Source organism: Ovis canadensis, chromosome 14, assembly GCF_042477335.2.
Source record: "Ovis canadensis isolate MfBH-ARS-UI-01 breed Bighorn chromosome 14, ARS-UI_OviCan_v2, whole genome shotgun sequence".
Taxonomy (NCBI): domain Eukaryota; kingdom Metazoa; phylum Chordata; class Mammalia; order Artiodactyla; family Bovidae; genus Ovis; species Ovis canadensis.
In genome coordinates, this window is record NC_091258.1 from 59650215 (window position 1) to 59674438 (window position 24224).

The 24224-nt window shown below is 47.1% G+C and overlaps 2 protein-coding genes across 12 annotated transcripts in view; one reads left to right on the forward strand and one right to left on the reverse strand.

The window, feature by feature from the left end:
• LOC138418718 (CAP-Gly domain-containing linker protein 3) overlaps nucleotides 1–19153 on the reverse strand; it is a 29434-nt gene extending 10281 nt beyond the window's left edge. Inside the window, exons 1-6 of one of the 10 annotated variants that reach the window (XM_069550376.1) lie at nucleotides 18039–19107; nucleotides 6841–7033; nucleotides 6373–6729; nucleotides 6153–6176; nucleotides 2805–2870; nucleotides 2264–2504 (exon numbers count right to left, since the gene is read on the reverse strand). In XM_069550376.1, coding sequence (XP_069406477.1) covers nucleotides 2264–2504; nucleotides 2805–2870; nucleotides 6153–6176; nucleotides 6373–6729; nucleotides 6841–7033; nucleotides 18039–18121 — 964 coding nt within the window. In that variant the 5' untranslated portion in view covers nucleotides 18122–19107. Of the gene's footprint in view, nucleotides 1–2263; nucleotides 2588–2804; nucleotides 3500–4450; nucleotides 5046–6122; nucleotides 6177–6372; nucleotides 6730–6840; nucleotides 7034–9658; nucleotides 10063–18038 lie in introns of those variants that run through there. The other 9 variants (XM_069550375.1, XM_069550384.1, XM_069550382.1 and 6 more) reach the window with 9 other exon arrangements.
• Nucleotides 18409–24224, forward strand: part of WDR62 (WD repeat domain 62) — a 49665-nt gene continuing 43849 nt past the window's right edge. For both annotated transcript variants that reach the window (XM_069550354.1, XM_069550355.1), the window contains exon 1: nucleotides 18409–18989. In XM_069550354.1, the coding sequence (XP_069406455.1) occupies nucleotides 18813–18989 (177 nt within the window). In that variant the 5' untranslated portion in view covers nucleotides 18409–18812. The remainder of the gene's footprint in view (nucleotides 18990–24224) is intronic.

The following is a 24224-nucleotide window of genomic DNA, read 5'->3' on the forward strand; positions in this document are numbered from 1 at the left end:
GACCTGGGTTCAATCCCTGATCAAGGAACTAAGATCCTACATGCCTCATGATGTGGCCAAAAAAAAAAACCCAAAACCCATTACTTATTTACTCCTTCCTCCCTCCTCTTTTCCTCTCTTTCTCTTCTTCCCTCTTTTCCCTCTATCTCTCTTTCTCACTTGTCCCCCTCACTGGGACATTTCTGTTCTCCCTTATCCCCAAGGCCCTGGCATCCAGGAGATGCTCAGTCTCCACTGAATTAATGTACACATTTAATCAACACGTACACGAGTTTCTCTTGGAGTCCACCTTAGCCCTCTCTCTGGCCTCAACCACATGTTCAGATTCCTTCACCTTCTGTGACCAAACCCTCCTTGTTTCACAAGCAGCAGGGTTCCTGGGGGTGGGGAACAGACACCCTAGGCTCTTTCACATCCCAGCAGGCCACAGGCCCCAGCCACATTTCCAAAGGAAATTTTCCAGTTTTCCAGGATGGATACCCTGCCCTGGACACCCAGATAATGTTATTTTTCTATCAGACTGAGGGCAACCTTTAGCCTCTCTGATCCCCCTCTAGGGAGTGACACACGTCCACAGAGGCCATCCCTCGTGCCCTATCCTGCTGGTGCCTACACTCTGAACTTGGAACCTAGTTGAACATACAGCTACTGAGGATTCTCAGCCAACATCTAAAAGCCTCCTCCTATACCCAGTTCTGGCTGAGCTCCACTCTCTCTATGCAGTAACCAGAGGGAGCTTTTAAAAATATAAATCAGAACTGCCACTCCCCTGCTTTTAAATACCCATGCCCCCGCCCCCAACTGCTCTCCCCACCATCACATTTAAAATATACACGAAGTCCTCACAGTAGCCTTGAAGGCCCTTCCCAGATCTAGCCCTTACCAACCTCTCACTTCAACTCTGATCACTCCCTAACTGCAGCACCATGAGTTTCTTTTTGTTCCAAGCTCAGTCCTGCCTCAGGGCTTTTGCAACTTGCTAGTTACAGCCTGGAACTCTTTTTCCAGGTCTCCTATGGTTGATTCCTCCTCTTGCTCAGTTGTTGTTTAGTCACCAAGTCGTGTCCCAACTCTTTGCGACCCCATGGACTGGAGCCCACCAGGCTCCTCTGTCCATGGAATTCTCCAGGTAAGAATACTAGAGTGGGCTGCCATTTCCTTCTCCAGGAGAGCTCCCTGACTCAGGGATTGAACCCACATCTCCTAACTGGCAGGTGGATTCTTTACCACTGAACCACCAGGGAAGCCCCCCTCATGCTCAGGGTTTCCACCTAAATGCTTCCTCGTCAGAAAGACCCATCCTGACTGCTCTATCTCAAGGTGCTGCCCCCTAGCCATTCTCTATTATTATATCTCCATCTTTTATTTCTTTCATAGCATTCACTCCAATCTGAACGTATCTGATTTTTTTTTTTTTTCTGACCATGCCTCATGGCATGTGAGAGTTACCGGACCAGGGATCAAACTCATGCCCTTTGAAGTAGAAGTGCAAAGTCCTAACCACTGGACCCCCAGGGAAGTCCCTGAACTTATCTGATTTATATATCTGTTACTTGTTTAGTCTTGCCTTCTCTCCTGAGAGCAGAGATCATGCCTGGAGTGCTCACCATTAAATCTCCATCTCCCAGCAAAGGCTTGTCACCGAGTATAGTACTGCTGGTGAATGAGTAGACACTTTCTATTTATCTAAGAGGACACCTCCCTCTCAGCTCCACAGCTTCCTACCTCAGAACCTTCACTCCTGTGGTCACCTCTCCTGGGATCCCCTTCCCCTTGTTAACCCTCAGTCCATCCTTGGGTCTCCCTTGAATGTTATTTATTCAGGAAAACTGTATCTTAAAAGGCTCTTGCAGACTCCTATTTTTGGCAAACACGATTCTCATCATGTCTTTAATTATGTACCTGTATTTTTGTACTTATTTGTGTGACCATTATTGAGGCCTGTGAATTTTCTTAGGCAAAGACTAGATCTGTCTGCCCCACCTCCTAGGTCCACAGCAGGCTTTCAAAACATGCTTGTTGAATGACTAAAGGACTGAATGATGTGTCATGAATCAAATATTAGGATTATCCCAATTCCATTCTCCAGTGGGTGAATGAATGAATGAATGAAGGGGGGTAGGGATGCAAGGGCCATGACTCCTCCAGACCACCTTCAAATCCTCGGGAGTCCTCCCACCATCTCCACCAGCGGAGTTTTCAGCCAGATCTCCCTGGCCACCCAAGGCTCCAGGCCATATTGCAGGATGGGGAGGGGGGTTACCGTAGTCCTTGGGGAGGGGGGCTGGTGCCGAGGGGTGCACAACAGGCTTCTGCCGGCGCTCCTGGGTGGGGCTGGGGGGCTCCGGGACAGGCTCATCCTCCTCCTCCTCCTCTTCTTCCTCCGCCCTGAGCGGCGGGGCCATGGGGGCAGGATCTGTCTTAGTCATGGTCCTCGGTGGCCCTCGGGGGGCAGGTGTAGAGTTGGGGGTGGGCTTCAGGCAAATCCTAGGGGCAGAGGTCCACTAGAGAGGGTGATCCGCAGTCTCCAGAATCTGAGCCCCTCAAAACGCTCCCAGGGCTCCGGATGGCTCTCACGCCCCCAGCACTGGATTTTGGGCAACCATAGAGATGTCAGTCACCCATCAGAGGACCCTGGTTTGCGGGCCTACGGTCTACCATTTCCCCCAGGCCAGTCCCCCATTCTTCTCCTCCCGCGTCAGGCCCCTCAGTCTAGGCCGCCCCCTCCCCGGGTTTGTTTATCTCAGGATGCAGGATGCTTTGCCCCTCCCCTTCTCCGCCAGCCTCCCCTCTACCCGTCTTACCTTGGGTGGATGGGGCTGAAGACCAAAGCTGAAGCCGGGGAAACTGGAGTAATGGGGTGTCAGTGTCTGGAGAAGTGATGGGGGAGAAGGAGACAGAGAGAAGGGGATGAGGCCCAGACGCCGACGGGGGGATGGGGGTGGAGAGGGAGGGGCACTGACAGCGCATGCGCCGTGTCACCCCCAACCAGGCGCGGGGGCGGAGACAGCGTGAGGCTGTTTGCATTGATGAAAAGGCTGCAGGCAGGGATGGGAAGGGAAGAGACACCGAGGATGGGGAAGAAGAAATGGCCACCAAGAAAGATGTGAGGCTTGGAGACAGAAGGAGAGATGAAGCAGTTGTTCAGTCGCTAAGTCCTGGGAAAACCGGCCCAGTCCTTCCCGCTGTGATAGCGCCTTCCCCGCAGGCCTGCAAACCAGACCAATTAGGGCAGGGGTCTCTGTGGTGGTGACAGGTGTTCTCTCTCTCTGACGTATCAGACCTGACCTCTTCTCCATGTTCGCCCTAGACAAGTGATGTCTCAGAGGGATGGTTTTGTAGAGACTCCTAAGGTCATTGTCACGGTACTTGTCGCAGAGTGCTCGCACGCACTTACCAGGCCAGAGAAGCTAAGCCACTTGCCCAAGGGCATAGAGCAAGTGGGTAAAATGGAGCTAAGACTTGAATTCAAGTAGCCGGGCTTAATCACCATGCTACCTGACTTTGGCAGTATAGGGTCCATCTCTGCCAACAAACCCCTCCCCAGAAAGGCCTCCAGGAGCCAGCCCAGGATGGCTTCATCACAGTGGCTTGGCTGTTTCACACCTGACTATGGCCTGCCGTGTCCACTCTGATCTGAACAGAACTGATTGACTTTGCCTTCCACCCTTCATCCTTCTAATGGGCTGGCCCAGTAGCTCCATTCAAGGTATTTCCAAGCTATTTCATCCCTCACCCTCATCCCAGGCCCTGACCCTGGTCCATCCTTCATCCTCTCCTACCTGGACTGTGGCAGCAGCCTCTTCCCTGTTCTCCCTGCTCCCCCTAACACCCCAATATGCTGCCACAGGGGACCTATTAATACCTATCACATCAGGACCTTCCTAAAGGCATCTGCTTGCTGCACCTCACCCCAGATAAAAGCCAGTGTCTCAACCATAGCCCGCAAGTCCCATCATCTCGCCAATCTCACCTCCTCTCACTCTGTCACTCACTCCACTGTAACCACACTGGCCTCCTTGTCCCCCTTCACCCCTGGACCTTCGCACTAGCTGTTTTTTCTGCCCAGAACGCTCCTCCCCCAAATACCTGATCTCCTTTCTCCTCTCGTTTAGGCTTTCACTTATTGGTTCCTTCTCAATGAGACCTTTTTGGCTCTATCTAACGTTGCCTCCCAACCCCGCCCTCCTTACAAACTCACTCCCTTCCCTGATTCACCATAGCAACACTGCCCTCCTCCAGCTTACACCTTAGATGATGCTGTTAGAACAAGGGCTGTTCTCCCTGGAACATCTAGTCTGCATGCCTTCCAGGCCAGCTCCTTTTCATCATCCAGATCTCTGCTCAAACAGTCTCCTTAGAGAATCTTCCCTCCCTCCCTCTGCCCACACCACCCCCCAACACCCGCCTCGCTGCAGCCCATTATATTTTCATTCAGTCTTTATAGCACTTATCACAGTCTGAAATTATATTGTTTATTAGTTCACTATTTCATCTTCTACTCAAGCAGAATTGGAGCACCATGAGGACAGGACTTTTGTCAGCTGTGTTCACTGCTGTATCCCCAGCTTGGCACCAGTCTTGGGAAAGGGTATGAGGGGCTCTTCAGCACCAGTTACAACTCTCCCCAAGCAAACAATGCTTGTCCTGCTCTGAGAATATTTTACTGACCACAAAGATTGAAGGTGGGTTTGGGACCTGGTACCCAGGGTCATCACTGCTGACAGAGGTCTTGGGCCCAGGTTGGCCCTAAAGTTCAAGGGGTTCCTAGGAGGAGGTGGTGGGAGCCAGGCCTTTGAGGGAGGCAGTGCTATGCCCCAGGCATGCGGGCCAGGCCTATGTGTGATGTGTGTCTCTTCCTCTGTCTTCTGTCATCCTTCCCACGACATTATCTGGCCCGGTCCTTATGCACTGGGAGTCTGAGTGTCCAGGAGCTCAGGCTTGGCGTCCAGCGTGGGAGGTGCAGGACCATGGGCAAGGACCACAGCAATGTCAGGCCCTCCACAGATGATGGTGAAGGCTTGGGATTCCTCAGGTCGAGGGAGCTGGGCCATCCCAGGGAAAGAAGTAGTAGAGATGGAGGACACAGGGAAGTAAGAGGAGGGGAGGAGGGAAGGAAGAAGTGGGGGCAGGGGGAGAAACCATGAGGAACAGGGAGGTTGAGAGGGGAGGGGGTGTCAGGAGACAGACAGAGACATGGGCAGAGAGAGAGAGGTGAGAACAAGAAAGACATTCAGGAGGGAACGAGGCGGTATGGGAAAACGGACAGAGATGAGGGGGACAGACACATGGAGAGACAGATACGGGGGTGGGAGAAATGCAGGGACAGAGAGACAGGGACAGGGGTATGGGGGACAGACAAAGAGGCAGATGAAGAGACACGGGGAAATGGGGAGATAAATGGGATGACAGAGAGATTCGGGGGGCAGAAAGACAAAGATGAATGTGGGAGAGAGAAGAAGAGATTGAGAAACAGGGATGGAAGACGGCCAGGGGAGGCAGAGAGAGACACACGTCAGCCCAGGGGCCCTGGCAGGCTCCATGAAGAGCCTCAGGCCCGAGTCTGAGTTCTGTGCTTGTCCCTCTCCCCTCCCCCACCAGCATGTCCGTCTGGTGCATGGCTGGTTCAGGCCAGTCTCAAACAGAGCCTCCAGGGATGGCCACTGCAGCTCCAGCTGACTGCTACCATCTGGGATATGAACCCAGTCCTGCTAGATCTGCTGAGCCTTCGGGAAAGGCCAGAAAATACGTTAAAGCATTAGTGAGGCCAAATGAATGGTATCTGTGGGCCAGGTCCACCCCACTGGCTGTCAGGTGAGGACACCTCAGCTACAGAGGCACCTCAGGGGCTTTCGGAAACTCCTCCCCACCTCCCTTTTCCAAGCAGGAACAAGAGCCCTGGGACAAGTTTGCCCCTGGGATTTTAAGGAGGAAAAAGGCCTGGCCAATTTTTGAATTGTAAAAACATGATCCTCTCCACTTCCCACCCCAGAAAATTCCCAGCAGTAAACTCTGGGAAACTTTGCTTTGGCCATGGGATTCTCCAGGCAAGAATGGAATGTGTTGCTGTCCCCTCCTCTAGGGGATTTTCCTGACCGGGGGATCCAACCCACGTCTCTTACTTCTCCTGCATTGGCAGGCAGGTTCTTTACCTCCAGTGCCACTTGGGAAACCCCCTAGAAGAGAATAGGGGTGCTTAAGTATTATTAATAAAGGGAGCAGCCACTACTCAGCTCCCGCCCATAGTTGCTTAGCATTGCCAGATTGATTTTTTTCACGGCAGCAGTTTGGAAACCTGGGTGAAATGTGACTTTTCAACTCTGGACTTTAGACGTAAACACTGGGGCTGTGTGAGCCAGGCGGGGCACTCACCGCACACAGCCGGCCCCAGTGTGCCCGCGCCTGCAGCTGCCGCGCCAGCTGTTCCAGGGCCCGCAGCCGCGCCTGGTGCCGCTCGTGGCGCCGCTGGAGCCTCCGCACCCGCCGCTGCAGCGCGCCCAGCGCCGCGCCCAGCCCGGCCCGGGGTTGCTGGGCCGATGGTCCAGGGCGCGGCTCCGCGGGAGCCGGCTGAAGCGACAGGGGCGTCAGGAACACGGTGGCTGGAGCCTCGGGGGCCCCGGAGGCTGGCTCCAGCACCAAGAGCTGTACGGGCCCAGGGGCCAAGGATGGGGTCACCTGCAGAGGCGGAGCCATGATGGGTTTCTCCGTGCTTCGGGAACTCTGCTGCCTCTGGAAGACAAGGCGCGGGGTGGGGGACATCAGGGCCAGACTCCAAGGGAAAACTCCCCAGGCGAGGAGGGCTGGGGATCCGATTCCAGCTACAGGGCTTCCCCAGCTCACCTGGGCGGTCGGCGCTCGGGAGAAGATGGAGGGCACAGCGTCGGGTCGCAGGTAGCGCACGCCCCAGCGCCACTGGAAGCAAGAGGGGGCGAAGTGCTCGCTGCACAAGTGCTGGTGGCAGCTGGGCACCCAGTGCTCACGGCCCATGTGCCTCAGCCAGGCCTGCAGCCGGGGGCCATCCTTCAGCGGGAACCTGCCAGGGGAGCGAGGTCAGTGATGTCAGGTCCAACTCCCGCCCCACGGCAACTGCCAGCATGCGCACACCCAGAGAGCCTTGAGGGCCAAACCTCTGCCTACCCTGGGCGAGAGTCTGGCCATGCCTCCCAACCAAGTTGTGTATGTGTTAGTCGCTCAGTCCTGTCCGACTCTTTGCAACCCCGTGGTCTGTAGCCTACCAGGTTCCTCTGTCCATGGGATTCTCCAGGCAAGAACACTGGAGTAGATAGCCATGCCCTCCTCTAGGGATCTTCCCCACCCAGAGATGGAACCTGGGTTTCCAGATTCTTTACCATCTGAATCACTAGGGAAGCCCACCTCTGCCTCTACCCATATCTAATTTTTTGGCTCCATCTTGTGGATCAGCTGGTAAAGAACCCGCCTGCAGTGTGGCAGACCTGGGTTCAATCCCTGGGTTGGGAAGATCCCCTGGAGAAGGGAAAGGCTACCCACTGCACTATTCTGGCCTGAAGAATTCCATGGACTATATAGTTCATGGGGTCACAAACAGTCTAAGAGACACAACTAAGCAACTTTCACTTTCACCTTTTAAACACCCAACATCAGCCCACCTTTCCCACAATCCGTTGTCTATCCCCCAAAGCCTCCAGTCTCCTTCCTGGTCTCTCTTCCATGGCCACTATCCCCTCCCCACTCATCTGTTCCTCCACAGGAACCTAAAGTGAAAAGTGAAAGTGAAAGTGAAGTCCTGTCCGACTCTTGGAGACCCCATTGACTGCAGCCTACCAGGCTCCTCTGCCCATGGGATTTTCCAGGCAAGAGTACTGGAGTGGGTTGCCATTGCCTTCTTGGACTAATCTAGAACGTGGGAGATCCTATATTCATGGGGCCAAGGGTGGGGCTATAGTTTAAAGGGGATTTAAGAAACATCAACACAAAGGCAGATCTGGGCTTCCTCTGCAACCAACCATTCTGTAAAAAGACATTTTAATCCAGTTGGGGGAAATTGAACATGACTTGGTTATTAAATAATTGTAAGAAGTTAATTTTGCTAGGTGTGATCATTACACTGATTTAAGCTTCTAAAACAGTCATCTATTGGGAAAATATTCTGAAATATTTATGAATAAAAGTGGAATTTACTTTAAAATACTGCATTAAAGATGTACGTGGGAGGAAAGTGGAAGAAAAAGATTAGTGAAATGTTGACTACTGGTGTAACTGAGTGATAGATACATGAGGATTCATTTAAACAACACTATTTTCTGTGTTTGCTTGAAAACATGACAAAAAGTTTTTAAACAACAAAAAATTAACTGATTAAAAAATGGGCAAAGGGCTTGAATAGACTCTAAAGAAGATACAAATGGCAACTAGCATATGAAAAGATGTTCAACATCATTTATCATTAGGAAGATGCCAACTGAAACCACAAGATATTGCCTCATAACCATTAGAATAACCACTGTATTAAAAAGAAAAAAAGAAAATAACAAGTATTGACAAGGATATGCAGAATCTGGAACCCTGTGTGGTGTTGGTGGGAATGTAAAATGGAGACGCCTCTATGAAAAGTAGTATGGTAGTTCCTCAAAAAACTGCAAACAGTATTACCATATGATCCAAATCCTACTTCTGGATATAGATGCCCCCCAAAATAAACTTCAAAGCAGGGTCTCAAAGAGATATTTGCACACTCATGTTCATAACAGCATAATTTAAAATAGCCAGGAGGTAGAAGAAACCCAAGGGTCCATCAACAAATGAATGTATTAACAAAGGTGGAATACATACACTATATATATATATATATATATATATATATATATATATACAATACACACACATACACAATGAAATATTACTCAGCCTTAAAAAAGAAAGAAATTCTGGGACTTTACTGGTAATCCAGTGGTTAAGACTCTATGCTTCCACTGCACGGGGCATGGGTTCCATCTCTAGTCAGGGAACACGTTGGGCAGTGCAGCCAAAAAAAAAAAGGAAAGACATTCTGACACATGCTATATAACATGGATGAACCTTGAGTACATTATGGTAAGTGAAATAAACCAGTCACAAAAAAGTCCTAATACTGTATGATTCCACAATACTTTCTAAAACCAACATCAAAAAAGATGTCCTTTTCATCATAGGGGAATGGAATGCAAAAGTAGGAAGTCAAGAGATACCTGGAGTAGCAGGCAAGTTTGACTTTGGATTACAGAATGAAGCAGGGCAAAGGCTAACAGAGTTTTGCCAAGAGAATACACTGGTCATAGCACACACCCTCTTCTAACAACACAAGAGATGACTCTAGATGTGGACATCACCACATAGTCAATACTGAAATCAGACTGATTATATTCTTTGGAGCTGAAGATGGAAAAGCTCTATACAGTCAGCAAAAACAAGACTGGGAGCTGACTGTGGCTTGATCATGAGCCCGATTGCAAAATTAATACTTAAATGAAGAAAGTAGGGAAAACCACTAGGCCATTCCAGTATGACCTAAATCAAATCCTTAATGATTATTTGCGCTTCCCTGATAGCTCATTTGGTAAAGAATCCACCTGCAATGCAGGAGACCCCAGCTGGATTCCTAGGTTGGGAAGATCTGCTGGAGAAGGGATAGGCTACCTACTCCAATATTGCCCATTGAGTCAGTGATGCCATCCAGCCATCTCATCCTCTGTTGTCCCCTTCTCCTTCTGTGCTCAATCTTTCCCAGCATCAGGGTCTTTTCCAAAGAGTCAGCTCTTCGCATCAGGTGGCCAGTGTATTGGAGTTTCAGCTTCAGCATCAGTCCTTCCAATGAACACCCAGGACTGATCTCCTTTAGGATAGACTGGTTGGATCTCCTTGCAGTCTGAGGGACTCTCAAGAGTCTTCTCCAGCACCACAGTTCAAAAGCATCAATTCTTCGGCACTCAGCTTTCTTCACAGTCCAACTCTCACATCCATATAAGACCACTGGAAAAACCACAGCCTTGACTAGACGGACCTCTGTTGGTGTCATTAAGCTCTGGCCAGCTGATCCTGTGGTAGCTGCCAGAAATTGTGAGGTTTAAAACAAAAGGTTTATTTTAAGCTGCTAAATGTTATGAAGCATTAGATAACTAATAGTTATCCACATCCCCCCTTCACAAAGTCTTCCACAAGGTGACATTATTTACTTAATGTTTTTCTTAAAACTGAGCAATTTTATAAGTTAGAGGAGAAATATCATATGACATCCCTTATATGTGGAATCTAAAAAGAAATGATAGAAAATGAACTTACAAAACAGAAAGAGAATGAACTTATAGTTGCCTGTACACACTGCTATATTTAAAATGGATAACCAACAAGAATCTACTGCATAGCACAGGGAACTCTGCTCAATGTTATGTGGCAGCCTGAATGGGAGGGGAGTTTGGGGGAGGATGGATACGTGGATAGGTATGGCTGAGTCCCTCAGCTGTTCACCTGAAACAATCACAACATTGTTAATTGGTGACACCTCAATACAAAATGACAAGTTTTTTTAAAAAATTGACCAACTTTAAGTATTAAACAAAGATACCTAAAAGAGAAACTTTTAGGTATCTTTAAATCACAATTGAAAATGGAAAATCAGTCTCAATTCCATAAATAGGAGTTAACCATAAAAACACCCGGATATCTTAACAGGCTGAGGGCTATAAGGTCTGTACCCTCTTTCTTAAAAAGAGTAAGAAGTGTTAGAAAGTAGGGGACAGTACCATCCATAGGAGACAAGATAAATAAACTCAAACACATGCACACAAAAGAATACTATGAGCTCTAAAATAAGTTGGAGGCACTGTATGAACTGAAATGCTATTTTTAGGCAGATATTATGTGAAAAAAGGTTCCAAATGGAGTACACCAGCTTTCATAATTGTGGTAGGCTGAATAATAGTCCCGCAAAAGACATCCTTGTCCCAATCCTGGACGCTGTGAATACTGCATTTCATGACAAAAGATGTGATTAAGGATCCTGAGATGGGGAAATTATCAGAGATCATCCGGGTTGGTCCTCCATGCAATCACAAGTTTGTTTTTTGTTTTTAATTTTTTGGCATACCGCATGGCATGTGGGATCTTAGTTCCCTGACTAGGGATCGAAGCCCTGTCCCCTGTAGTGAAAGCACAGAATCTGAACCACTGGACTGCCAGGGAAGTCCCGCAAGTATTCTTCTAAGAGGGAAGTGAAAGAATATATTATTACCACAGACAAAAGAGGAGAAGGCAATGTCACCACAGAGGCAGAGACTGGGGTGATGTGGCCACAAGCCAAGAAATGCCTGTGGATACCAGAAACTGGAAGACTGAGAAACAGATTTTCTCCTAGAGCCTCCTGGGGAATGCAACCCTGCTGACACCTTGATTTTGGCCCAGTAAAACCAACCTGGATTGTGATAGCATAATTCCTATTGTTTTAAGCCACCAGCAGTTTGAAACAGCAGCCACAGGACACTAACCAACATATACTGTATTTGTATAAAGAAACACTGGGAAAGCCACATAAGAAGTTAAAGAGGCCACCTGCGGGGAGGAGGTGGATGGGATGGACAGAGGTTGGTGGTGGGGTGCAGAGCAAGACTCCTCAGGCAAAAGGCAGACAGTGGTGGCTAGCTGGTCAAAGAGGACTGAGGGCTGACTCAGAGGGGAGTGATGGCAGCCCAAGAGAAGAACCCCAGGGCACAGAGCCAGGAACTCTGCTGCTGCACTTCCCTCAGCCCCCATCTGAGATCCAGCTGCTCTCACCAGCCTCATTCTGCCTGGACATGAAATAACCCTGTAATAGGCAGAGACTGCCAAAGGATTATTCCATATCCTTACTAACAAACTCCAACTTTTTTGAGGCCATAATGTGCCCTGCGAAATGACTGTTTCCTGGGTTTCTTTGCCATTGTGGGGCCATGGAATTAAGTCCTGGCGAATGAATATTTCCATGTTGGGTGAGACATCTGAGATGGTACTTTAAATGTGGAAGCAACCTCAAGTGGAATCAGAAGCAGCTCAAGGGGCAAAGGAGGAAAGGAATATCATTTAAAACCCCCTTCCTAATTTGGTCTTATTTTTATTCTCTTTTGTTCTCTCTAGATAGCAACATCTATAATAGGAAATGTCGCTCTCTCAAAATCTACCTTAAGTGGACAGCCAATCTTTTTTTATATGTAGAAATATTTTAGTCTTGTTAGCCATTCTATCTAGAGCGCTGCTAGTTCTTTTTTACCTTACTAACATAATTCAAAATGTCATCAGGATGGTTAAAGGTCTATCAAAAAAGACTACATTTCCCAGCATCCTTTGCAGTTGCAATGCCCAGTGATGAAGAATCATTGGGTAGGATTTCTGGGAAGGCTTTGTGAAGTGGACCAGCTTGGTTTAGAGTTGAGTCCCTTTTACTCTTCCTCCTTTCCCTTTTCTCCCTACCAGAAATGGTAGGGCATGATGGTTGGGGCACGTGGCAGCTGGAGGATGGATATGAAAGACAGGACCTTCATCCCCGATGACTATGGAGCTGCCACATCAGTGCTGGTCTGCCAACCTACATACTTGCTTTATATGAGAGAAAAACAAACCTTGTGTAGACTGAATTATTGTTCAAAACATTTGCTACCATTCCCCACACAGAGATACATTTCCACTCCACTGACCTGATGCTTGCTATAGACTTGTGAAAGCAGTTTAAAGTGACATGGGCCACTTCAAAGTACATGTTACCAGGAGCCACTGGGAGACTTCTCCCCACTTTCTCTTTTTCCCCCTCCCACAAGATCAGCAACATTCCACCTAGGGGCAGCTCCTCCAGCCTGAGCCCCTAATTAAGATACAGTAGAGAAATGCCATCAATGGCCTGCCAAGGACATTAGTCTGAGTGAGAAATAAACCTTTGTTGCCATAAGCTATTGAGTTTCGGTGAGTTTGTTACTGTAGCATAACTTGGCCAGATTGATTCCTACAGACCCCATAATTTGGTTAAGCCACTACTATTTCAGGACTTTGTTAACTGCCAGACAGCTGCAATTCATACCTGATAGACACCCCATAGACACCCACCCCCGTGAGACGACTGTCATTTGTTCCTGTGTGCTAAAAGGGTCTAAAGCATAGCTAATGAAATGTTTCCTTTGGCACCCTGGCAGGAATTTCAAGTTATTTCCCAGTACTTTGCTCATTGTTTCACCTTGTTCCTTCTAGCATCCATGCCCTCTGGAATCTACTTTGGAGCCTACTTCTCATCAAACTCTTAGCTAAATGGCTTCTGCAACAGTGATTCAGGGTTGGGCCTTGAGGTGGGAATTGGTCAGCCTGTGTGAGGAACAGCTTGGCAGCCATTGGTGGAGATTTCAGCAACACAGATGTGAACTGATTTTTTTTTTCCCCCCACACCAAGTGGCTTGTGGGATCTTAACTCCCCACGCAGGGGTTGAATCCGGGCCCTCGGCAGTCAAAGCGTGGAGCACTAACCCGTGGACCGCCAGGGAACTCCCTGGAGTGATTTTTATATGGTCACCTGGCTGCTGTGTACAGTCATTACTGTTCTCATTATTATGTGTGAAGAGCTTGGAACAGTCCCTGGCCTACAGTAAGTGCTCTCTAGATAAGTTATTACTGTTGTTGCTGTAAGGGAAGCAAGAGTGGAAGTAGGGAGATCAGCAAGCAACTATCAGCAAGCAACACTGTCTCATTAGGAGACAATGACAGGGACTGCCCTGGTGGTCCAATGGTTGAGGCTTCACCTTCTAATCCAAGGGGCTTGGGTGTGATCCTTGGTCAAGGAGCTGAGCTAAGATCCCACATGCCTCATGGTCAAAAAACAAAACAGGAGCAATACTGTAACAAATTCAATAAAGACTTTTCAATGGTCCACATTAAAAAAAAAAAATCTTAAGAGAATGACAGCTTGGACTACACTGTGATAGCAGAGGTGATAAGAAGTAGTCAGACTGGGAACGTGGTGGGTTTTTTTCCTTTCTTTATTTCCTAATAGTTTAGTGAGGATTCTGTCACTGGCATTTGTAACTGTATTTCCAAAGAGGGGTTTTGTTGTGATTGTTGCAGGATGGGGAGTATCAGAGGGTAGAGTTAAAGCATGGATTAATTGTATAGACTGGGGGCTGGAAGAAGCACAAGCTGGAATCAAGATTGCTGGGCGAAATATCAATAACCTGAGATATGTAGATGACACCACCCTTATGGCACAAAGTGAAGAGGAACTAAAAAGCCTCTTGATGAAAGTGAAAGAGGAGAGTAAAAAAGTTGGTTTAAAGCTCAACATTCAGAAAACGAAGATCATGGCATCTGGTCCCATCACTTCATGGGAGATAGATGGGGAAACAGTGGAAACAGTGTCAGACTTTATTTTTCTCGGCTCCAAAATCACTGCAGATGGTGACAGCAGCCATGAAATTAAAAGATGCTTACTCCTTGGAAGGAAGGTTATGACCAACCTAGATAGCATACAGAGACATTACTTTGTCAACAAAGGTCCGTCTAGTAAAGGCTATGGTTTTTCTAGTGGTCGTGTATGGATGTGAGAGTTGGACTGTGAAGAAAGCTGAGCGCCGAAGAACTGATGCTTTTGAACTGTGTTGGAGTTGGAGAAGACTCTTGAGAGTCCCTTAGACTGCAAGGAGATCCAACCAGCCCATCCTAAAGGAGATCAGTCCTGGGTGTTCATTGGAAGGACTGATGCTGAAGCTGAAACTCCAGTACTTTGGGCACCTCATGCGAAGAGTTGACCCACTGGAAAAGACTTTGATGCTGGGAGGGATTGCGGGCAGGAGGAGAAGGGGACGACAGAGGATGAGATGGCTGGATGGCATCACTGACTCAATGGACCTGAGTTTGGGTGGACTCCGGGAGTTGGTGATGGGCAGGGAGGCCTGGTGTGCTGCGATTCATGGGGTCGTAGAGTCGGACACGACTGAGCAACTGAACTGAACTGAACTGGGGGCAGTGGTGCTGAAGAAAAGAGGATCACTTTGTGTCCTCAGTTCGTCAGTGACTGACCCTGCACCTTTCCATGAGCTCCGTCAGGGCAGGAACAAGATGTGTCAGTGTCCCTTGTGTCCAGCAGGGGCTGGCTTACTACAGGAGACACTCAAGGTTGCTGAATTAATAAACAGTGTCAAGTGGCACCAGTGGTAAAGAGCCCACCTGCCAATGCAGGAGACACAAGAGATGTGGATTGGGCCCTGGGTTGGAAGAGCCCCTGGAGAAGGGCACACAACCCACTCCGGTATTCTGCCTGGAGAATCCCACGGACAGAGGAGCCTGGCAGGCTACAGTCCATAAGGTCACAAGAGTCTGATACAACTTAAGCAACTTAGCACACAGATGCATGTCAGAGTGATACATTTTAAAAAGCAAGTCTGGACATATTGATTCAGTTCCAAAGACCACTCTACTCTCCTCCTGCCCTGAAACAGGGTCCCTCAAAGAATAGCTGCGATGTGGAGTTCTGGGTTCCCTGGGAAGCTCATATGAGACACATTCACCTAATTAAACCAACAAATATTTACTGAGCACCCACTATGTGCCAGGCACTGTTCGAGGTGATAGAGACACAACAGGGAATAAGACAGACAAAAATCCCTGCCTTCAAGAAGCTGACATTTTAATGGAGGAGACAATGAATGGATATATTTGGTTGCCCAAAAAGTTCGTTTGGCTTTTTCTATACAATCTTGTGGAAAAACCCAAATGAACTTTTTGGCCAACCTAGTATCAAACATGTGTTATGCCAGACAGTGTTAAGGTCAAAGGGAAAAATAAAGCAGGAAGCGAGTAAAGAAAATATGCACGTACTGGAAGAGGGTTATCATTTTACAGAGTAGTGGTCATAAAGAGAAGAACTTTCTGTGCAGAGGCCCTGGGGTAACAAAGTGCCTGGCATGCTAGAGGAACATCAAACAGGCAGGGACACTGGCATGGAGTGAATAAGGGGCAGGAGAGAGGAGACAAGGCCAGACAGTGGGGATCCAGTGCCTGTAGGGCTTCGTGGGCTTGCTTTCTGCCTGCTCCAGCCTCACCTTCTTGTCTTTTATACAGTCAGGTGGCAGCCAGGGGAGGCATCTAAGCCCTGATCTGACTCACGGGGTTACCAGTCCCCTGTGACTGCACGTGGAAAACAGACTGTGGGAGCAGCTTGTCAAATGGAGAGCCTACTAAAATAGTGCAGTCAGGAGGTGGCCAATGCCAGGGTCGGGGCAAAGATGGGGGAGAGAAGTGGTCAATTCTGGATAGACTTTAAAGGAAGAGCCTGGACTTCTCTGGTGGTTAGTGGTTAAGAATCCACTTGCCAATGCAGAGGACATGGGTTCAACACCTGGTCCAGGAAGATTCCACGTGCTTCAGGGCACCTAAGCCTGTGGACCGCAACTACTGAGCACACTCACGCAACTACTAAAGCCCCCACACCCTGGCGCCCGCGCTCTCTAACAAAAGCCACCACAGTGAGAAGCCTGGGTACCACAACTAGAGAGTAGCCCCCACTCACCTCAAGTAGAGAAAGCCTGTGTGCAGCAATGAAGGAAGGCCCAGTGCAGCCAAAAATAAATTTAAAAAAAAATTTTTTTTAAAAAGGAATGCCAACAGGATTTGCTGATGGACCAGATGAGGAATGTGTCCTGGCCCATTTAGACTAAGGCCACCAGGGACAAACCTGGAGTCTAATAAAGTCAGGTTTATTTACCATGGCAATAAGTGAACTGCACACCAGAAGTACTGTGGGGAATTTCATCAAACAGAGGAAAATAATTATTATCGGGGTTTGCATGCTAAGTCGCTTCAGTCATGTCCAATTCTGTGACGCTATGGACTGTAGCCTGCCAGCCTCCTCTGTCCATGGGATTCTCCAGGCAAGAATACAGGAGTGGACTGCTGTGCCCTCCTCCAGGGGATCTTCCTGACCCAGGTCTCTTACATATCCTGCATTGACAGTTGGGTTCTTTACCATTAGCGCCACCTGGGAAGCATCATTATTGGGGTTTGGGGGATGGGTAAAGTTTAGATGAAATGTAAGTGAAACTGTGTTTGGATAAGATCAAAGCAGAGCAGAACTGTGAGTAAATGGATCAATATCAGACCTGGATTTCAAAGTGGGCCCAGGGTCTGTCTCCTTGGAAGCAACAAAGTTTGGATAGATGTGAACTACTGTGTCCAGAAACCCCTTACCTGAAGCTTTGAACCTGGACTGTAAATCAAGGCTGCTTCTCTGTGTCACAGCGACCTAACTTCTCCAGGCCTTAAGTAAGATGTTTTATTCCTACTGTTGTAATTTCAAACAGCAACGTTTGTGATAGCCTATGATTTTAGAGAACAAAGCTTCCTAGTAAAAAAGCAGTAGTTGCTTAAAGAAGGGAAGTTTTGCTACTTCACATCTGCAGCACGTCCCTAAGAAAAATTTTTTTCCTATTAACTCTTCAGCCAGTTTTTCCCATCTCTGCTATCCCACCTAAATAAATTAGAAGGCAGGTTTTTTGGGGTTTGTTTTAAAAATTCAAGCTAAGTTTTACTTTCTCAGGTGTGAGAAAAAAGTAAAGTTGGTTTTAAGCATTTCTAGCCTGAAAGACAGTAAAGGATGGAAAGCTATTAGATAGGAAAGCTTACGGGAAGTTCTGGGAGAGTCAGGAGGTCGATTTCGGATGTTTTGAGTTTGAGATGCCTCAAGTTCGTGGGGATGACGAGTGGGCAACTGTAAGCTCTTTCTGAGCCTGGACCAACCTCACTCCTCTACACAGCCCTCCCTTTCCTCCGTTCGCCCCGTTCACTACCTGCAGTTAATCTTCTATCCCTGCTGTATCATACCTTTGCACGTTTACATGTACCGTTTTTACTGCAAGTGAAACGCGGGGAACATCGTCCCTTCAGCCAGCTAACCCTGCTTCCAATACCTGCAACCTGGACCAGAAGCCTGGCGCCGCCGCATTTATCCTCGGGCCCCGCCCCACATTGCCCCGCCCTTAGCCCCCGCCTCCCTCTAAGCCCCGCCCCTCGCTTGCGCTCACTTGTAGAAGCTCACAGGGCAGTTGTCCGCGCCCAGCTGGCCCGCAGTGTTGGAGCAGTTCGGAGCCCGGCAGTACTTGGGCATGGCTGTCCAGCCCAGCTGGGTTTTGCCCGGTCTGCAGCCGCACTTTGATCCTCACCAGGCGCCGCCGAACCCCGCCCCACCTGCGCGCTTGCCGCCTGCCTCACGTGACGGCCCTTGGGTCCTCGTCACATGCGGAGGGAAGGAAAGCTGCGCCTGCGTATTACGCGCCAGACGGCGTTGCCACATCACGTGGCAAGTGGATAAAGCAAAGCCGGCTCTGAGACGCGGGACTTCATCACGTGTTGGGGAAGAGGTGGCGTCAAGACCTGAGTCTGCGCAAAGTCTTCAGTCTTTTTTCGGCTCCACCCTAGCTTACATCCCGGCGACTGCTACTGCGAGGATAGTCGGCCTAGGGTTGGAGGTAGGGGGCTTTGGCATTAGCCTCGTAAAAGTTCAAAAGTGAAATTCAGTGAATGATAAAAACACAGACGGGATTAAAAAAAAACTCCACAACGTTCGATCAAACATCTAGCAAAGAAGCCGTGGCTCCACCCAGCCAGAACCCCCGCTCCGCCTCTTAGCCCTCATTGGTCAAAAGCGCCGCCGGGTAACCCTGAGATTGGCCAGACCAGCAGCCCCCCGCGCCCAATGGGCGGCGGCGCCGGCTTTCCCGCGGCCGTTCGCTATTCAAGTGGACCGTGGCGGCTGCGGCGGTTGAGAAGTGTAACGGTCGCCGAGCTCCGACGCGACGATGGCGGCCTTGGGGTCCGGAGGCTACGCGCGGAATGATACAGTTGAGAAGCTGCCATCAGTCATGGCGGGAGTTCCGGCGCGGAGGGCCCAGTCTTCTCCGCCCCCGGCTCCACCGCTCTGCCTCCGGCGGCGGACGCGACTCCCGGCGGCTCCCGAGGACACGGTGCAGAATCGGGTGAGGAGTTGCTTGCCTTATCCATCTCAGTTCCAGGTTCCCTGCTCGTCCTTGGTCCCACCCTTAAATCTTTGGCCCCGCCGATCAGCCCCCGGCTGCTACCCCTCTGGCTGCTCTCTGGCCTGCCTTGTCCCTAAGCCCCGCCCCTAGATGAGGCTCCTCCCACTTCCTCGTCTCCTCCTCTCTCGGGTATTGCCCATCACCCCTAGTCCCACCTCTCAACCGCTGGCCCCGCCCTCAGTCTTAAAATTTTTTTTTTTCTGATTGAATGATCATTGCTTTACAGAATTTTGTTCTCTGTCAAACCTCAACATGAATCAGCCATAGGTATACATATATCCCCTCCCTTTTGAACCTACCTCCCGTCTCCTGCCCCATCCCATCCAACTAAGTTGATACAGAGCCCCTGTTTGAGTTTCCTGAGCCATACAGCAAATTCCCATTGGTTATCTATTTTATATATGGTAATGTAAGTTTCCATGTTACTGTTTCCATACATCTCACTCTCTCCTCCCCTCTCCCCATGTCTGTAAGTCTATTCTGTATGTCTGTTTCTCCACTGCTGCCCTGTAAATAAATTCTTCAGTACCATTTTTCTAGATTACATATATATGCTTTCAGTTCAGTTCTGTCGCTCAGTCGTGTCCGACTCTTTGCGACCCCATGAATCGCAGCACGCCAGGCCTCCCTGTCCATCACCAACTCCCGGAGTTCACTCAGATTTACATCCATCGAGTCCGTGATGCCATCCAGCCATCTCATCCTCTGTCGTCCCCTTCTCCTCCTGCCCCCAATCCCTCCCAGCATCAGAGTCTTTTCCAATGAGTCAACTCTTCGCATGAGATGGCCAAAGTACTGGAGTTTCAGCTTTAGCATCATTCCTTCCAAAGAACACCCAGGGCTGATCTCCTTTAGAATGGACTGGTTGGATCTCCTGGCAGTCCAAGGGACTCTCAAGAGTCTTCTCCAACACCACAGTTCAAACGCATCAATTCTTCGGCGCTCAGCTTTCTTCACAGTCCAACTCTCACATCCATACATGACCACTGGAAAAACCATAGCCTTGACTAGACGGACCTTTGTTGGCAAGGTAATGTCTCTGCTTTTCAATATGCTATCTAGGTTGGTCATAACTTTCCTTCCAAGGAGTAAGCGTCTTTTAATTTCATGGCTGCAGTCACCATCTGCAGTGATTTTGGAGCCCCAAAAAATAAAGTCTGGAAACACTGTTTCCACTGTTTCCCCATCTATTTCCCGTGAAGTGATGCTTTAGAATATGATATTTATCATTCTCTTTCTGACTCACTTCACTCTGTATAATAGGTTCTAGGTTCATCCACCTCATCAGAACTGACTCAAATGTGTTCCTTTTTATGGCTGAGTAATATTCTATTGTGTACTGCTACTACTTTATCCATTCATCTGTCGATGGACATCTAGGTTGCTTCCATGTTCTAGCTATTGTAAATAGTGCTGCAGTGAACAATGACATGTGTCTTTTTCAGTTTTGGTTTCCTCAGGGTATATGCCTAGGAGTGGGATTGCTGGGTCATATGGTGGTTTTATTCATAGTATTTTAAGGAATTTTCATACCATCTTCCCACCAACAATGCAAGAAGAGCATTCCCATTTCTCCACACCATCTCCAGCATTTATTGTTCATAGACTTTTTGATGATGGCCATTCTGACCCATGTGAGGTAATATCTCATTGTAGTTTTGATTTGCATTTCTCTAATAATGAGCGATATTGAGCATCTTTTCATGTGTGTGTTAGACATCTGCATGTCTTCTTTGGAAAAATGTCTGTTTAGGTCTTTTTTCCACTTTTTGATTGAGTTGTTTGTTTTTCTGGCATTGAGTTGTATCAGCGGCTTGTATATTTTGGAAATTAATCCTTTGTCAGTTGTTTCATTTGCTTTTATTTCCTCCCATTGTGAGGGCTGTCTTTTCACCTTGCTTATAGTTTCCTTTGCTGTGCAAAAGCTTTTAAGTTTAATTAGGTCCCACTTGTTTACTTTTGTTTTTATTTCCATTACTCTAGGAGGTGGGTCATAGAGGATCTTGCTTTGATTTATGTCATCGAGTGTTCTGCCTATGTTTTCCTCTAAGAGCTTTATAGTTTCTGGTCTTACGTTTAGGTCTTTAATCCATTTTGAGTTTATCTTTGTGTATGGTGTTACACATACCATACACAAGTGTTGGTATGTGTTCTAATTTCTTTCTTTTACATGTAACTGTCCAGTTTTCCCAGCACCATTTATTGAAGAGGCTGTCTTTGCCCCATTGTATATTCTTGCCTCCTTTGTCAAACATAAGGTACCCATAGGTGCATGGGTTTATTTTTGGGCTTTCTATCTTGCTCCATTGGTCTATATTTCTGTTTTTGTGCCAGTACCATACTGTCTTGATGACTGTAGCTTTGTAGTATAATCTGAAGTCAGGAAGGTTGATTCTTCCAGCTCCATTCTTCTTTCTCAAGACTGCTTTGGCTATTCAGAGTCTTTTGTGTTTCCATATAAATTGTGAAAATTTTTTGTTCTAGTTCTGTGAAAAATGCCATTGGTAATTTGATAGGGATCACACTGAATCTGTAGATTGCACTTGGTAGTATAGTCATTTTCACAATATTGATGCTTCCTACCCAGGAATATGGAATATCTCTCCATCTGTTTATGTCATCTTTGATTTCTTTCATTAGTGTCTTATAATTTTCTGTGTACAGTTCTTTTGTCTCCTTCAGTTCAGTTCAGTTCAGTTCAGTCGCTCAGTCGTGTCCGACTCTTTGCGACCCCATGAATCGCAGCACGCCAGGCCTCTCTGTCCATCACCAACTCCCAGAGTTCACTCAGACTCACGTCCATCGAGTCAGTGATGCCATCCAGCCATCTCATCCTCTGTCGTCCCCTTCTCCTCCTGCCCCAAATCCCACCCAGCATCAGGGTCTTTTCCAGTGAGTCAACTCTTCACATGAGGTGGCCAAAGTACTGGAGTTTCAGCTTTAGCATCATTCCTTCCAAAGAACACCCAGGGCCAATCTCCTTTAGAATGGACTGGTTGGATCTCCTTGCAGTCCAAGGGACTCTCAAGAGTCTTCTCCAACACCACAGTTCAAATGCATCAATTCTTTGCCGCTCAGCTTTCTTCACAGTCCAATTCTCACATCCATACATGACCACTGGAAAAACCATAGCCTTGACTAGATGGACCTTAGTCGGCAAAGTAGTATCTCTGCTTTTGAATATGCTGTCTAGGTTGGTCATAACTTTCCTTCCAAGGAGTAAGCGTCTTTTAATTTCATGGCTGCAGTCACCATCTGCAGTGATTTTGGAGCCCAAAAAAATATAGTCTGACACTGTTTCCACTGTTTCCCCATCTATTTCCCATGAAGTGATGGGACCAGATGCCATGATCTTTGTCTTCTGAATGTTGAGCTTTAAGCCAACTTTTTCACTCTCCTCTTTCACTTTCATCAAGAGGCTTTTTAGTTCCTCTTCACTTTGTGCCATAAGGGTGGTGTCATCTGCATATCTGAGGTTATTGATATTTCTCCAGGCAATCTTGATTCCAGCTTGTGTTTCTTCCAGTCCAGCGTTTCTCATGGTGTACTCTGCATAGAAGTTAAATAAGCAGGGTGACAATATACAGCCTTGACATACTCCTTTTCCTATTTGTCTCCTTAGGTAAGTTTATTCCTAGATATTTAATTCTTTTTGTTGCAGTGATGAATGTGATTGATTCCTTAATTTCTCTTTCTGATTTTTCATTGTTAGTATATAGAAATGCAAGTGATTTCTGTGTATTGATTTTGTATCCTGCAGCTTTGCCAAATTCACTGATTAGCTCTAGTAATTTTCTGATAGTATCTTTAGGGTTTTCTATGTACAGTATCATATCATCTGCAAACAGTGAGAATGTTACTTCTTCTTTTCTGTTCTGGATTCCTTTTATTTCTTTTTCTTCTCTGATTGCTGTAGCTTGGACTTCCAGAAATATGTTGAATAACAGTGGTGAAAGTGGACACCCTTGTCTTGTTCCTGATCTTAGGCTGAATGCTTTCAGTTTTTCACCATTGAGAAGAATGTTTGCTGTAGGCTTTTCATATATGGCCTTTACTGTGTTGAGGTAGGTTCCTTCTCTGCCCATTTTTTGAAGAGTTCTAATCATAAATGGGTGCTGAGTTTTGTCAGAGGCTTTTTCTGCCTCTATTGAGATCATCATATGGTTTTTTGTCTTTCAATTTGTTAATGTAGTGTATCACATTGACGTGCATATATTGAAGACTCCTTGCCTTCCTGGAATCAAATCAACAACTTGATCATGGTGTTTGAGCTTTTGATAATGTTGCTGAATTCTGTTTGCTGAAATTCCGTTGAGGATTTTTGCATCTATGTTCATCAGTGATATTGGCCTGTAGTTTTCCTTTTTGGTGTAGTCTTTGTCTGGTTTTGGTATCAGGGTGATGGTGGCCTTGTAGAATTGAGTTCGGAAGTGTTTCTTCCTCTGCAATTTTCTGAAAGAGTTTTAGAAGAATAGGCATTAGCTCTTCTCTAAATGTTTGATAGAATTCTCCTGTGAAGCCGTCTGGTCCAGGGCTTTTGTTTTTGGGGAGATTTTTGATCACAGGCTCAATTTCAGTGCCTGTAATTGGGTTGTTCACAATTTCTTTTTTGTTGTTGTTATTCACAATTTCTATTTCTTCCTGGTTCAGTCTTGGAAGATTGAACTTTTCTAAGAATCTGTCCATTTCTTCCAGGTTATCCATTTTATTGCCATATACTAATAGTCTCTTATAATCCTTTGTATTTCTGCATTGTCTTTTGTAACCTCTCCTTTTTCATTTCTAACTTTGTTGATTTGATTTTCTTCTCTCTTTTTCTCTTGATGAGTCTGGTAAGGCTTGTCAATTTTGTTTATTTTCTCAAAGATCCAGCTTTTAGTTTTATTAATCTTTACTATTGTTTCTTTCGTTTCTTTTTCATTTATTTCTGCTTAGATCTTATTGATTTCTTTCTTTCTACTAATTTGGGTTTTTGTTGTTGTTGTTGTTGTTCTTTTTCCAGTTTTAGGTGTAAAGTTAGGTTGTCTGTTTGATGTTTTTCTTGTTTCTTGAGGTAGGATTGTATTGCTATAAACTTCCCTCTTAGAACTGCTTTCACTGCATCCCATAGATTTTGAGTGGTTGTGTTTTCATTTTTATTTTTTTTTAGAAATTTTTTTATTTCCCTTTTGCTTT